At 41.7% G+C, this 16,479-nt stretch overlaps 1 protein-coding gene across 5 annotated transcripts in view; it reads left to right on the top strand.

Moving 5' to 3' along the window:
• Positions 1-16,479, top strand: part of ARHGAP26 (Rho GTPase activating protein 26) — a 425,071-nt gene that overhangs the window by 213,836 nt on the left and 194,756 nt on the right. For all 5 annotated transcript variants that reach the window (XM_058733064.1, XM_058733057.1, XM_058733045.1 and 2 more), the window contains exon 12: positions 11,782-11,818. In XM_058733064.1, coding sequence (XP_058589047.1) covers positions 11,782-11,818 — 37 coding nt within the window. The remainder of the gene's footprint in view (positions 1-11,781; positions 11,819-16,479) is intronic.

Here is a 16,479-nt window from a genome sequence, read left to right as displayed (position 1 = left end):
TCCTTTTCCTTCTGTCCTTACTCCTTGTTCTAAGTTTGCAAGACCTCATTCTTTTTTTTTTTTTTTAAATGTTTGTTTATTTTTGAGATAGAGGGAGGGAGTGAGGGGGGCGCATGAGCAGAGTAAGGGCAGAGAGAGAGAGGGAGACACAGAATCTGAAGCAGACTCCAGGCTCCAAGCTGTCAGTCCAGAGCCCAATGCAGGACTCGAAATCATGAACCATGAGATCAGGACCTGAACCAAAATCAGATGCTTAACCGACTCAGCCATTGTCCCTATAAGGGGGCCCCTACAAGACCTCCTTCTTAACTAGTTGTCAGCAGTCCCCAGTTTAGCAGGTTGCTGAAAAGATACAAGGTGTGACCCTCCCATTGTGTATGAAACCTATAAAATGAATAGAGTCTTGACTTGAGCCCCTCAGGACTGAAAGGACTCGTTTTTGATGGTAGGATATGTTAACAGTTAGGCAGTGGTGGAGTCTGGAATTTAAAAAATTTTTTTTAATTGTTTCAGGTGTCTCTTTTGATGGATTAGGAATTTAAGATCCAGAGAGAGGGAGAGTCTTAAGATCACACAGGTCAATGGCTCCTCAAGACCACACACTTGTTAGCTCCCAGGGCTCCTTGCCTCTTCAGATTAAAGTGTGTAGGTAGCCATGTGGTTAGCCATGTGCCCTGAAAGTTAGGCTTGATCAGATAGATAAATAGAGAGAGAGAAAGAGAGACAGATCTTTATAGAGCTCATTTACTTACCCCTTTGTCCTGTGAACTGAGCATGTAGGGAGCACATAGCGGTTTTGTTAATAGTATGAGGACCCCTAAAGGTTATATGGATCGACTCTGTATGACAACTTTCTAGGGGGTGAGGAGAAGTGGAGTGAGGTGATCAGTGCTTTTCATGACTGAATTTGTATTTTAAACTATTGAGTTTCAGATCTGGGCTGTGACTCAGAAGCACCTATAAATTATGTTTACAAACTAGGGGAACTAGGGAAATTAATTCAAGATGGACCATAAACTTTAAACGTAAAAACTGTCACTATGAAGTTTCCAGAAGAAAAAACATAGTGCAAAATGTTTGTTGTCTTTGTCTGGTGTTAGCAGAGATTTCTTAATAGGATATAGAGAGCAATACCTCTACAAAAAAGAAAACTTTGACTTTAAATTTGACTCTAAAAACTTGTCCTTATCAAAAGGTACCATTGAGAAAGCCAGTTGGCAAGCCAGAGGATGGGAGAAAATACTTGCAGAACATATATCTGACACAGGACTTATATCCAGAATGTATTGAGAGGTCATAAAACTCAGTAATAAAAAGGACAATTCCACAAAAGACTTGAAGAGAGGCCTCACAAAAGAAAATTAAGAATGTCTAGTAAGCTCATGAAAAGCTCATCACCATCATTAGTTATCAGCAAAGTGCAAATTAAAACCATAGTGAGATATTCCTATATACCCACCAAAATGGCTAAAATTAAGACTGCCAGTACCATGTGTTGGTGGGTCTGTGGAACAGCCCGAGTACTCAGGCATGATTGGTAGGAGTGTAAGACAATCCTGTTGGAAATGAGATTGGCAGTGTCTTGTTTAATAATAAAAAATCCATACCCTATAACTGAGCAATTCCATTCTTGGTTATGTACACATAACATAACAGTTATGTACATTCCTGGTTATGTACACATAGAAATGAAAGCCTATGTCCTCAGAAAGACTTACACAAAAACATTTGGAGTATCTTCATTTATGATAGCCAAAGATAGGGAACAACACCTTGGGTGTCTGTGAACAGGAAAATCAATATACAGTGATATAGTCAAATAATAAAACAATACTCAGTCATAAACAGGACCAGAAGTATTGATTTCATGCTACAGCATGGATAAATCCTCAAAATTTTATGCCGAGGAAATAGGACGGCCATAAAGAGTATATACTGTATGATGCCATTTATATGGTGTTTAAGGACAGGCGAAACTAATGGTGGGTGCACACCACAACAGAACAGTTACTGCACGTGTGTGCAAGCGTGTGTGTGTGTGTGTGTGTGTGTGTGTGTGTGTGTGTGTGTGTGTGTGTTGGGGGCCTCTGGGAGAGGGTTGGAGGTAAAACTGCAAGAGGCCTGAGGTGATAGAAAATTTCTGCCTTGATCAGGGTTTTTAAGGCATGGATGTATGAAATCATCACAACTCACTTAAGAGTTAAAAAAGGCCTTACCTTAAAAAGGCTGATAAACCAATATTGAACTTTAGTAAATGATAAGGGTACTCAAGTGCTTAGATGAGAAGTGCTGATGTCTGGAACAGTTTATAAAAAGTGGAAGTTGGATTGGGGCACCTGGGTGGTTCAGTCAGTTTAGGGTCCAGTTCTTGATTTTGCCTCAGATCATGATCCCAGGGTCATGGGATCGAGCCCCATTTGGGCTCTGTGCTGTGTGGAGCCTGCTTAAGATTCTCCCCTTCTCTCACTCTCTCTGTCTCTCTTCCTCTCTCCCTCTCCATCCATTCGCCTCTCTCTCCCGCTTGTACGTGTGCTCTCCTTCTAAAATAGAAGAAAAAAAGTTTTCAAAGTCAATGTTGAGAGTAGAGTGTGAATATGCTGTTCTGGCTGACCTGGCCTAAGTCATACTGTCCGTCTACCCTCCAGAGTCAGAGGTGGCATGACCTCTGCCTGTGAGGGAGAAATGTGGACCCTTAGAAGGAGAGCCAGGGGTACACTTGCCTAAACACGAGTGAATGAACACTGTGGGTAACCAAAACACACAGCATCATTTCTAAGAGCTCTGCTGGTCCCAGCCTTACCCTTTACTCCAGTCATTGTGCAGGAAATCCTATAGAATCTTGATAAATCTCCTCCCTTTGACACTGTCTGGAGATAAGAAAGGGCCTGGTGTAATAACATATAACCTCTACAGAACCAGAAAGGATTCTAGAATCTACTCTTTCAGTTTGCAAACCCCATTCTGCTCCTTGAGTGTTAACAGGAAAATAACAGAGATTGCTTATGTCATGGAGCTGAGGATCTCCTCCCCACCAGCTCAGAGCAAGAAAATCAAAGTGAATATTTCCAGAACCCATTGCTGCATATGCTGGGTTGACATCAGGGTTTTTTCCTAGATTAGGGGTAGGACCTGTATGTGAGGAAACTTGGCTTTGAGTCATCTATCTAGAAATGCAGTACTCTGACCTCATAGTTGTTTCTGTCAAGGAAAGAAGTCACCTGTGTCTCTTTGGGATAAATTTGCCTCCTGCCTCTCAAAGAGGCATTGTCTGGATTAATTTGATCAGTGTAAATGCCACTTGCTTGAAATTGTCTGAAGGAAGAAGAGAATGGAAGTTGAAAGGAGTGAATTTGGTGCAGTGACTCACTGTCTGGCGGTCCTTTCTCTTGGGCAGGGCCCTGCTCTGAAAGCAGAACGTCACAGGCTCCTACTTTGGGATCATGTGTACTGTACCAAAGAATTTCTCATGCAGTTTCCAAAGCACAAAAGAACAAGGTTCTCTCTGCTGCTGATGGAGCTGTGTCACTCTTTCCAAAGGCATGGAGGGGGTGTGAGGGGGGCAGAGGAACACAGAAAGACATTCTCTGTTGAGGATTACAATTTTTGCCTGGCGAATGGGGAGGTAGAAGCTTCGTGCTGATGGGCTAGTGGTTTCATACCTGCTTTTTAATGTTACATCTGTGTAAAGCCCGGAAATGTTAAAGGCAGAAGACTCCTTGTACTGTGATCTGACCACATCCTACATACGTGTCAGTTCATATGCCATCTACTTAATGTCGTGCATTTGATATCGAGTGAGTTTGTGTTTTTTATTTTTATTTTTTCTGTTGCCCTTAAAATTTTCCTAAAATACTTTTCTTACTTGGACATTACTTAGATTTCATTTTTCCTCTTTTGCGTCCAGGTTTGTTTGTATTGGCTGTGACTCCAGTCTTGGGTTGAAAGCTAGGGAAGTTGCTTATAGGGGTTTTCAGGATTTCTGAATATGAAATTCAAGGAAATTGCATAATGTTGCAGCGTTTCCTCTTCTTGTTGCTTGCTTGTTACTCAAAATACAGTCGTTTCTTCTAGAAGCTTGAAGGAATTTGGCAGATCCTACCCTCTGATGGTCTTTTGTGGTCTAGAGAGTCAGTGTTATCCTGATTTGAGGCTGAGTTTTTCTTGAGGTCAAACAACAATGCTTCCTGAATTATAACTATGGCAACAGTGTTTATATAACACTCCAATCACAGGGCTGTGGGGGAGGAGGAGTACTCATAGCAATCAGTGTTAGTAATTCCAGAAACATTGCACTCCTGCTTAATTTACCAGGACCAGAAACAGGTTAAAATAGATGGCCCCTCTTGACTGGGGATCTGGGTATGACTGACCACTTACATGCTCTGGGAGGAACAGTTTCACCCTTTCCCTTAAAATGATGTGAGCTTGATTTGAGATTTCTCACAGGAAAGTATGTTAAGGGCCAGTGACACTGACAATGTGAAAGCATCACTATAAAGATAATATTCTCATCAAGGGCCTTATGACCTACTTCTGACCCACTGAGAATGACCGGAACAATGTTCTTCCTTTGTCATAAGCTCCTTATCCCTCAGTCAGGAGTGACACATGGACCCCTATAGAAGTGTGAGATGGAACTAACTGGTCATCGGGGATTTATTTGCAGATTAGAAATAATGGAAGAGGAGAAATTGTATTCTGAAGAATTAAATTGCTTAGAATACACTGTCAGAGCAGTGAGATGCCAAAGCAGTAGAGTGGTCTGCAGCCATGAAGGCAGGAAATCTTTGTGGCAGGAGCAGAAAGGGAAATAGCATTTTTGAGCACTTGCAGGTACTGTGAGGCTATTTGAATTCTCCCAATACTCCATCAAAATATTATTATTTAGCTCTAATTTACAGCAATAAAACTTATTCAGAAATGGTAAATTGCCACGTGAAGGCATGTAGCTAAAAGGTGGTAGAACACCACTCTCCAGGGCCGCACACTTTCTGGCCACCACCCTCCTTCATCTGATCCTGGGCCACTTCCTCCAACCTAGAAATTTGAAGGCGTGTACAGGTGGAAGAGAAGATTCACAATAATTCAACCTGAGATGGAGCTTCATTTGTCAGCCCAGGAATGCCCAGGGCCACCTTCTAGATGAAGTAGAGCTTAGTCCTGTATGTCACAATGACATTGAGCCAGTCGCCTTGCTTTGGTGGACCATAAAGAGCTCTTAACTGTCTGTTATTTACATCCCACTAGTATCTGCCTTCCTAGGACTCCACCCTGCCGCTCCTCTCTGTTCAGAATAGTAAGTCTTCCCATTCTTCCACATGACAGCCTTTTGAGTGTTTGAAGACTAGTGTTGTGATGGCTTGAAGACTTGACTACAGCCAGAGCTGTGGTTGAGGAAATACATCTTGGAGTAGCAGTGTGTATGCCGGATAAGAGCAGAAGAAGGGCAGAGCCACCAAGACCAGGGAGAAGGCCAATGTCAGAGTGCTGACAAGATATCAAAACCTGACCAATGTCAGTAGAAAAAGAAATGGGAATGAGGAATAGATTTGAGGAATATGATCGTGATAGAATTGATCAATTGGTTCTGGTGGCTCCCCAAGGAGAATGAAAGTGGTACCCACGAGGAGCATGGATGCTGGGAGGAGCAGCAGGTGTCCAGAACACTTTATTTTCCCCAGTCTTACCGAGGAATTACACAAGAAGTGAGCCCGCTATATCCTTAGGTACAAAGCATCAGGGAATGAATGGGAAAGAAAGTTCATTTTTCCACCATCATTGTTACAATTGCGTTGAACAGCAAGCAATCATTTGTATTCATTGGTATGCTGGTGTGTTTGTAAACAAAATGGCTTGAGGGGCCATCAGATTGTCTATCCACTTGGCTTCAGGAACACAACCATTTGGTCATAGTTTGCTGGGCCATTTTCCAAGAGACTGCCTGAGCCTGAGGTGCCTGTGTTGTATAGGTGCAGGGAGACTCGATACTATGAGGTATAGGAACTCCTTCCTTGGCATTTCACAAGTTCCTGGTGACACCATAGCCTCTGAAACTGTTAGCAACGATTTACTGACACCGGTTGGGGGTAGTGCTAACACGGAGCAGAGAAAACAGATGGCTCTGTGAGGAGTTTTGATAGCCTCACCTTAAGCCAAATAATGTAAATCTGCTTTATATTGCCTTGTAATAAGTCCTGAGTGGTACACTTTGATTCTTCTCTAATGTAGAGATTCCTGGTGCATTTGCCAGGTGTCTGAAAGAATGCTATATGCTCCCTCAACAGTGATAGATCTGGCTTGCCTTTTCTACCAGGTCAGTGCATCAATGCGTTGTCCTCATCAACTCCAACATGGGGATTTGAAAAAAAAAAAAATCAGTCTCTGTTTTACTCTTCTCCTCAAAAAATGTTCATCTAATCAATACTTATTGAGTGGCCTGCTGTATTCTAGTTACTGAACCCTCTTTACAAATAATTGTGCAGGGTGCAAGAGCAAGGTTTTCACATTTGTTCAGGAGGAAGTCGTTGGGAAGAGCTGTCAGATTTTTATTGGCTTCACTTTCAAGAGAGCCTCCCTCAGCCAGCAAATGTGATACTGGTAGGAGTGGAAAGGGTGAGCCAAAGGGAGCGTTGCTAGGTGAGAAATAGACAAGCAGCAGCAGCCGCCATTTGATTTCGATTCTCTCCAACCCATCAGGCCGTGGTGACGAGAGGCACACTTGTCACGTGAGGAGGGGGGAGCCCGAACCCAGCTCCAAAGCTCTGGCCCCTCTGGACGCTGTTGAGACACATCCTTCTTTAGTGAAAGCTATTCAGACTGGCTTTACTCTCCGTGCTTCAGATTCAAACAGTTCCTTCTCCTACCTCTTCCAATACAGCTTGTGGCCCACCATGAGAAGGGTGTCTCCCCTTGATGTAAAAATGCATGTCAGTTACTGAGTGGCATTCCGCAGACCAAAGGTGTCTTACTAGTAACTGCTCAGAAGCGGCACTTAAAGTTTCTAAATTGAGCCTGTTGATCGAGATTGACGAGGATTCCAGCGAGATGCTGTGCTAAGAATTCTGTCTGCCACACAGTCCTTGGCAAGTTCTCTGTGTATGTGCTCAGAGCTTCAGGGAAGGATGTTTTTTGGGCATCCTAAAGTGTCTCAAGATGGTTGTGGCTTTCAATTACTGCTATACTTGTATTAATTGGAAGTTGGTAAAATTACTGTTAGGTTTAAATTGCGTGGAAGTTTGGTTCTTACATAATGGTTGCATTGTTGACTTTGTAATTACTGCTTAGCTTCTTTTGAGTTTTTTAATTGCTAAGGTTTTTTTCCCCCCTGGGAAGGGGGACTGAGTGGGGAAGTTGCGTGAGGTTGTAGTTAAGCACGGAATCTAGTCTAGAGGACTCTGCCACTTGTTAGCTTTGTAACCTTCAGAGCGTTATTTAACCTTCATAATGCTATAAAGTAGAGGTGGTGGTAGTGCCCCACAGGCTTCAGGACAAATTAAAGTAATTCATGTAAATGCTTGGTATGGTACATGGCCCATAATTTGTGGTGGAAAGTGGTTGGACAAGACATGGGTGGTAGGTGGTTATTTTATATTTGACTGCTATTAAAAAAAATTGAGAACCTGTTGCTCTAAAAGTTGGTTTTAGATCAAACTTTTTTCGTGTTTTCCTTTAGTCCTTTAATTAATTTCAGTTGGTTGAATTAACATGCTAATGAGTCCAGTGTCACTGGATCCCTCAAACTACACCCCCATCCTTAGCCTTCTATGCCTTGTGGGGTAAGTGTGAAGGGAAGGAAGGAGAAGGATGATCGTGATAGTGGTGAAATTTCATTTTTATGGAGTGTTCAGTGGGACATGGAATTGTGATAAATGTTGTATATCTCTTACCTCATTTAATTTTCACAGCACCGCTAAGAGGTAGGAAATGTTAATATCCCCATTTTACAGGTGGCAAGATTGTGGTTTAGAGATGGTAAGTGATTTGAGAAAGCATGTTAACTGATTCAGTCTTCCTTGGAGCCATAATTCACCAACTGTTGAGTGACTCATGTCCCTGTGAGTTGATCCAGGACAATTATGTTCTGTCCTTTCGAGACCAAGGCTCTTGAAAAGCTTCCTTGAAAGCTTATAAACCTGGGATAATTCTGCTAATCAGTTGTAAGAGAGAAGCCATGGCCAAAGAGACCTTTTATTTCAGGGAGCTGTCCTTAACTCTGTGCTTCAGTCTTAGACTAGTAAGTAACTATGAGATCTACAGAAGAAGGTTTCCCCTGAAATTAATACAACACTGTATGTTAATTATACTTTAATAATAATAATAATAATAATGATAATAAAGATTTTCCCAGAACAGACTGTTTCTAAAGGGTGAATTGCACGCCCTTATCTTGTGTCAGTATGAAAGATATTTATGAACCATAGACTACTGGTTTTGCTTGATAGTCATGTGCATTTGCTGCTGATTGGAAAAGTGAACAAATATTGTAACCTCCGTTTAGAGGCAAGATAGAATAGGAAGCCTCCCACTGGCTGTCTGTCCTTGGACAAACTAACCTCTCTGGGCCTCAGGTTTCACGTCTGTTAAATGGGAATAATGCTAGTACGTAAGCCATATGGTGGTTAAAAGGATTCAGTGATGTGTGTGGTACTTGGTAAATTAAACAAAGCCATCCCCACTTAGTGCTATTACTGTGCTGCCATCTGGCCTGTGAGATGGTGAGGCTGTTCTCCCCTCCCCCTGCCCCCCGGGGGCCTTCCCTGTCAGGCCATGTAGTCACACAGTTCTGGCAGGCATGGTTTGTTAGCTTTATTTCAAAACTCATTCTCTTTGCCTCATTTACCAAAGTAGACAGAGATTAATGGCCTGGCCTCAAAGGATCGGGCAGCACATGTTTCTGGCACCTTTGGCTCATTGATCACGCCTCTCCAATTTGGGGAATGCTTGGGTGTTGTGGGCAAGGGCCTCCTGAGACCCCAGAAAGCTTGAAGGAATGTAATTTAGTGCTAATTCTCCTACTAATTAAGGAGAGCTAAAAGCCTTGAATTTTGTTTTCCTTTCTGGATTTTGCCACTAATAAACAGGAGCTAGTTTTTCTTGGATAGAAAGTTTAAATGTAATGGACAGAATGAATTGATCAGGGGTGGCCCAAAAAAAACACTTGACAGAATAGAGTCTCTTCGCTTGCACTTCCCTTACCGAGCTTTTCAAGGTTAGCGAACACCATTCACCATGGATTGCTAGTCCTAGCTGTTTGGTGGCTACCCACTTCACTCACAGATGACAACATCTTGGAGGATCACCTTGCTGTCCTCTGCCCCAGAGTCATCTCCCTCCCTTTTCTACTGTGCACTGATGGCTTGTTGCACTGGTCTTCCTCCCCCCTGAAGGCCATGTGCCAGGATCACAGTCTTTTGGCTCCTAATCCTTAGAACTCTTTTTTTTTTTTTTTTAACATTTTTTTTTTTTATTTTATTTTTGAGAGACAGAGCGTGAGTGGGATAAGGGAAGAGAGAGAGGAGACATAGAATCCAAAGCAGGCTCCAGGCTCTGAGCTGTCAGCATAGATCCTGACACGGGGCTCGAACCCACAAACTGAGATCATGACCTGAGCCAAAGTCAGACTCTTAACTGACTGAGCCACCCAGATGCCCCTAATCTTGAGAACTTTTAAGCATAAAAAGTGATGCCTTTTCATTTGCCACACAATCTGCCTCAAGTATGGAAACCCTTTTCTTTAATTTTTATCCTCCTGACTTCCGAATAGTGTCTGTGCCTCTTTAGTCTTCTTTAAGAAATCAATAATAATGATGGATTTATTTGTCTTATTTAGAGTTTGATCATTCAAAACCTTCTTGGTCGACTTGTTCAATTTACAGATAAGGCAGTAGAGGCCCAGACCTGGTGATAGCTTTACCCAAAGACAGAAGGCAACTGAGGGGCCAAGTTGAAAAGCTCTTGACCAGCCATTCCCACCCATACTTGGCTAGCAGATGAAAATCACTTTTAGAGTTTCATGGCTCTCTTTTTCGAGGTGCTTGGTCAGTACTTCCAGGGCTTAAATAAGTGGTTCTCAGCCATGAGTAGCCATCAGAATCCCTTGAGATAGATACATAGATACATAGATACATAGATACATAGATACATAGATACATACATACATACATACATATATGTGTACATAGTTAGGATGACCAACTTTACCCTATGCGTTTTCATATATACAGAATCATAATCACCAAAGAAAGATTTGAAAAACGTTGATTCTATCCACCCCCCCCCCTCAACCAAGCAGAGGATTTACCTTACTTAATAATGTTACCATATCAGGGATTGGCAAACTGCCCTAAAGGCCAAACCCAGCATATTACCTGCTTTTTTTATTGCCTGTGAACTAAACATGTCATTTATAGATGAATATTTACAATTGATTTGATGGGAATACTAACTTTGACCCCTAATTAAGTCCAATGTTATCCTCCCTGTATAAAACCAATAAACAAAACTTCACTCTTCTGATTTGTGGATCTGCATTTTGAAAAATTACATTCCTTGGAAAAGATACTCCACATGGCCAATCTCATTTGAGAACTACTTACTCTAGAGAGGTACTGAGCCGAGCATTTCTGAAAAGAAAGCCTCGAAACCCTAATGGGGATTTTTACCTGCAAGGAATATTGTATCTGTATTTTAAAAACATGCTATATTTAAAATTTGTCAACCAAAAAATTTGTGGAAATTAGTTTTCTCTCTTATTGAACATGTACCTACATAATATTGATTTTTGTCTCTTGGCCTACAAAGCCTGTTATATTTACTTTCTGACTCTTCACAGAAGAAACTTGCAGATTCTTGCAATATGTCATTGTCTGTTTTCTATTGGAGTATTTTCCCTTTTTCTGTATTGGAGCACTTCCCCTTTTATGATTTCTGTGAATCACTTAAGGGTTTTATATTATGAAAGTAGTATATTCTCCTTACAACATTCAAATTTCAAAAGTATATAAAGTAAAATGTGATTGGCCCCATTCCCTATTGTTAATACTTAGCAGTTTATAATGTATCTTTTTCCTGACTATGCCATTTACTAGCTGTGAGACCTTAGTTAACCTCTCTGTTTCAAATTCTCCATCTGTACTACAGTGATAACACTTCCTACCTAATAGAATTGTTGTGTAGATAATTTGAGATAATTCATACGTATTTCTCAGCACCTTCCTTGGTTCACAGTAAATGCTTAATGATTGTAACTATTTAAAAGTTTTCTTCTTTTTAATTTGTATACACACATAAATTTTTTTTTTTTTTTTTTTTTTAAAGAATATGATCTTTGGGGGCGCTTGGGTGGCTCAATTGGTTGAGCGTCCAACTTTGACTCCGGTCTTAATCTCATTGTCTATGGGTTCAAGCCTCATGTCTGGCTCTGTGCTGACAGCTCAGAGCCTGGAGCCTGCTTCAGATTCTGCAGCTCCTTCTCTCTCTGCTCCTCCCACCTTGCACTCTGTCTTTCTCCAAAGCAAATGTTAAAAAAATTTTTTTAGAGAATATGATCTTTTATTTTTTTTACAGTAAAGTTCCACAGGTGATTCTATTGTACACACAGTTGAGAACAGCTGAAGTGAATCCTAGGCAGTAGATGATTTTAGAGGGGATTCATATTTGGGGCCCACAAATTGCCTTCCATCTTACAGCACAAATTAGGGAAAGGGGCAGGATATAATTTTCTTCGTTGAACCTGGGATGGTATAAAGTACACACAAGTAAATGTTTATTTCTATTTTCCAGGTCTACAATTCGAACAAAGACAGTCAGAGCGAAGGGAGTAAGTATGTCCCTTGGATAATTTCCTACAGCTGGGGTTGGGATGGAGCTTTAAAAGTTGCTGCTCTGGGGAAGAGCCACCAGGGGGTGCTGTGGGCATGTTGGGTCTGCCCCTTGCCCCTGGCGCTGTGTGAGGTGCTTCCACACTGACTTACTAAGTCAATGACTCCAGGGCATTCAGTGAGCTTGACTGGCAAGGCTGTAATGACACCTTGCATTATATAACCCTTCGCACTTTACAAAGCATTTTCATGTATATTATCTCAGTTAATCCTAGTTCTTGATAATGTAGTTCCAGTCACCATTTAAAAGCCACTTAATTGAATAATACACAGCTCCCCAAGAACCCTGTCCTATGGGAAAGCCAGAATTGCCTCCTAGCAGGTCTTGTTCAAAGGACTGGAGAGGCAGCAGCTGTCTTGGTGATGGCTTAGTAACTCTGTGTTCTTCGTTACATTTTTGAAGAGGAAAGAGTAGAAATGGTAAACTCTGTAATAACACTCTTCTTTGATGGAAGTGACCCTGGGCAGTCTTTGTAGAATATACAACACATTTCCCCTACTGCTGGTTCCGAGCACTCTGGTTAATCATAATTTCCAAGGGCACCTGTAACCTTGCAAAGGCGATGGGATTAAAATGAAAAGCTATTGCAAGAGTGTTTGGACTGATGATATCCTTGGTGGATAGAAGTACGAACCAGTTCCTTCCAGGCTGCTTATAAGAGTGCAGAGGAGGGGCGCCTGGGTGGCGCAGTCGGTTAAGCGTCCGACTTCAGCCAGGTCACGATCTTGCGGTCTGTGAGTTCGAGCCCCGCGTCGGGCTCTGGGCTGATGGCTCGGAGCCTGGAGCCTGTTTCCGATTCTGTGTCTCCCTCTCTCTCTGCCCCTCCCCCGCTCATGCTCTGTCTCTCTCTGTCCCAAAAAAAAAAAACATTGAAAAAAAAAAAAAAAAAAAAGAGTGCAGAGGAAGTCCTGTCCCCTTGCCTCGAATTTGCTTTATAAAATCCACTTGAAGACAAATTCAAATATAGTGCAAACATGAATTCCAGTGATATCAAAAAAATCAGTAAAACAGGGACTCTCCATGTGGACAAAAGGATGAGGTATTTCTGTGTGTGTGAAGTCCCTTAAAGGACAGAGATTTTCCTTTCGTTCTTTCCAAAATACAGATTTTGACCAGCAGTTTTATATAAAATACTAAGTAATTTGTATTGTTTGCTATTGGTACATTAAGAGGCCTTTCAAGGAGGGAAAAAGGTTTTTCTTTTTTCTTTTTCCCTCAAGAATTGAATAAAGGAAAATTTTTTCAAGGAAATATTCAAGGAAACAAGTGCTTCCCCCCCTCCCCGCCCCAATCATCAGGTGGGATTGTTCTAGTGTATTTGAAATCAAGCCTGGCTAACTTTTCTAAAGTAACAATGGCAGGGGCACCTGGGTGGCTCAGTCAGTTGAGCATCCAACTCTTGATTTTAGCTCAGGTCATGATCCCAGAGTCCTGAGATCCAGCCCCACATCGGGCTCCACACTGAGCATGGAGCCTACTTAAGGTTTCCTCTCCTTCTGTCTCTGCCCCTCTCCTGCTCATGCGTGCATTCTCTGTCTCTCAAAATAAATGAATAAACATTAAAAAAAATAACATTAGCAAAAACCACAGACATAAAAATGAAAGAATATGGAAGGCTGTAGAGTAACTCACAGTAAGGGAGGAAGAACTAAAGAACCAGGTTTGAAAACATACCAGCTCTGGAGCCCCAGGAACCAGTAAAAAAGGGTCTTCTGAATAATAATTGCAGGTTGATGAAGGTCTAGACTGCTTTTAGTAGTCACCTCACTCTTCTGAAGATTCACATTCCCAGGAAGGATAACAACAGGTTGGTCTAGGTTGGGCAGATCAGGAGAAAACAACACACTGTCACTGACAGTTTTAAGAGTATTGCATAAGATGGGAGCAGGGTAGTTTGCCGGACAGAAATCAGGGAATCCACCATAACAAGAGAAGATAGATACCCAAGCAGACTAAAATAAAATAACATGCCTGTACGACGCCCCAAGCTGGGACACACTATTCTACAATAAAGGACCCAAGAACTGTGGGAGATGAGATGCATCTGAATGGAGACCACCACCCAGAAGGTTGCTTGTGACTTGTGATAAACCTTCTCTCTGCTTGAGATAAGGGCCTATAGATTTGAAAGATGACCCTGCTTCTTTTAGGGGGCATGCCATCTCATCATACCATTCTGTAAGACCTTTGGGGAATATGCACTGGAAGCCAGTAGCCTTTGACCCAGTGATTTGTCTTAAGAAAATAGACTGGAGGACAAAAACGTTTGTGCAAAAAAGTTTACTGGAGCATTGGTAATAATAATAAAGACGGGGAGATAATCAGATGTCTACTAGGAAGTTGATTAAAAATATCAAGGTACTGTGTAGTCTTTAAAAACAACAAGAGCAATCTAAGTATATTTGTGGAAATGGCTCCCACAGTTTATTGTTAATTGAGGTTTAAAAAAATCGGGTTACAGAGCAATGTTCTTAGTAAAGTAAATTGTTTGACTCATCTAGATGTATTGATAGAAAAAGTCTGGAAAGACATTTATCATGAAACTGTTTATTTGGAGAGAGGGTAGATTATTGGGAGGGACTGACCTGTTTTTTTTTTTTTTTTTCTCCATGCTTTGCGTTGTCTGCAGTGAGCATATATTTAAAATCATAGCTAGTAATAGATAGCATTTATCCACCACTTAACTATGTTTAAGGATGTTTTATGCATATGAACTTAGTTAATACTTGAAACACTGTGTGAGATAGGTACCTTTGACCTACTTTGTATATTAGGAAATTGAGGCTAATAAAGTCACAGGGCACCATTTAATCTGAATTCGGTGTAACCCCAGAGGCTCTACTGTTAACCACAAGAATATTCTGTCTCCTGAAGAAAAGAGCAACACAAGAAGTTCCATTTTGGAGAACACAGACCCTTGCAACAGTTTGCTCTTGGCATCCCATTATTCACAGAGTACAGAGAGCTGGCTGCCTGAAGTGTCTAATGATTTTTCAATTGCTTACCCTTTCATTTGGCAGGCTGGAGAGAAAAAAAAGATGGGGTAAAACATATTGGCCACTTTTCAGGAGTAGTTTGGATAGAAATGATTTTTTAAAGTATTATTGCAAAAGCTGTTCTGTTCACTGATGTCCAAGCTGGCACGACCAGAGTAGGGTTCTAGATTGATGCTTTCTCACCTCCTCTGGCCTTGGGACCCCTTTTTCATATCACATAATGCCTTAGCCTCCCCTCCTTTCTGATGTGGTTGTACTTTCCGTATCTGTGGATCGAAGTAATTTTCATTTCCACTCCATATCCACCCATAGGGCTTATCTGCCACAGGTGGCACTATTGTCCAGGGTCTGATTGTTCAGCAACTCCCTGTCTGTTTATACCACAGTCAAAACTGTTCCAGAGGGTAGTCAGTCTGATAGGAATTTCAGAGTGTGACATTGCTCTTTTTGCCTTGAGTATCCAAATGCTAAATGGCTAACATTTTCCTTTCTAGAAAATGTTTTCATGGGAGTTTGAATGCCACCATTTTATCCCAGAGGCAGGATGTTTTGAAGGGCCAGGTAGCAAAAGGAAATTCCTCTGGGGACACTTCTGAATTTATTGCTTTCATCTTCAAGTTCCTCTCAGGGCATACAGTGCCTGTGGGGTGTTGGGGCCATAAATAATGCCTGTCTGCTGCTGGTACTTTCCAAATGGCCCAGTTGTCAGGGAGAGGATGGCAGCAGGTAAACAAATGCACATTTCTTCCCAGAGGCTTTTTCCTCTCTTCTTCTGTAAGCTCCATTTGAATCTCAGGTGTAGAGGGTTGGAATTAATCCTACTACCTGATTTGTGGCATGGGATCATCACAGGTTCGTTCGTTCGTTCGTTCGTTCGTTCGTTCGTTCGTTCGTTCCTTCCTTCCTTCCTTCCTTCCTTCCTTCCTTCCTTCCTTCCTTCCCTCCCTCCCTCCCTCCCTCTCTCCTTCCCTCCTTCCCTCCTTCCCTCCCCCCCCTTTGAATTCTCTTCCCAGCTGTTACTTCTTTCCTCCTCTGAAGACCACCATTCTAATGAGTACTTTAAAATTTTTTTTTTGAGCAACATATATTTTTTTCTACCTGTATTTTTCAGTTATATAAATTATGATATGTGTTGTTCTTTTTCTTTGCTTCCTCAGCATTGTGTTAGGAGCCATCTACATTCTCCTGTCTGCTTCTAGACTGTGGCTTCTGTCTGCTGTGCTGCACACCACCCCCCGCCCCCGTGTGTAACACTGTGTATCTGTTTTTACAGAGCTGCACACTCCATCTCCTCATGCTTCCAGCTCCTCATGACCACCACTAACACCACAATGAACATCTTTGTACATCTTGTACATCTCCCTGTGTGAGAATTTTTTTTGGAATATACCCATGAGGAGAATTGTTGGCCAGTCAAAGGGTGTGCATGTACTTAGTTTGAGGGAATATTTCTCCAGAGTGGTCAGTTCATAGTCCCATTACCCCTACACGAGGATTTCTTCTTTTCTGCCAACTCTTGCCATTATTCAGCTTTCTAATTTACTGTCACTCATATAAATAGAAAATGATAGCTCGTTATTGTTTTAATTTGGGTCTCTCTGAT

The sequence above is a fragment of the Neofelis nebulosa genome, chromosome 1 (assembly GCF_028018385.1).
Source record: "Neofelis nebulosa isolate mNeoNeb1 chromosome 1, mNeoNeb1.pri, whole genome shotgun sequence".
NCBI lineage: Eukaryota > Metazoa > Chordata > Mammalia > Carnivora > Felidae > Neofelis > Neofelis nebulosa.
The sequence above is the reverse complement of the archived record's forward strand: the minus strand, read 5'-3'. Positions and strand labels throughout refer to the sequence as shown.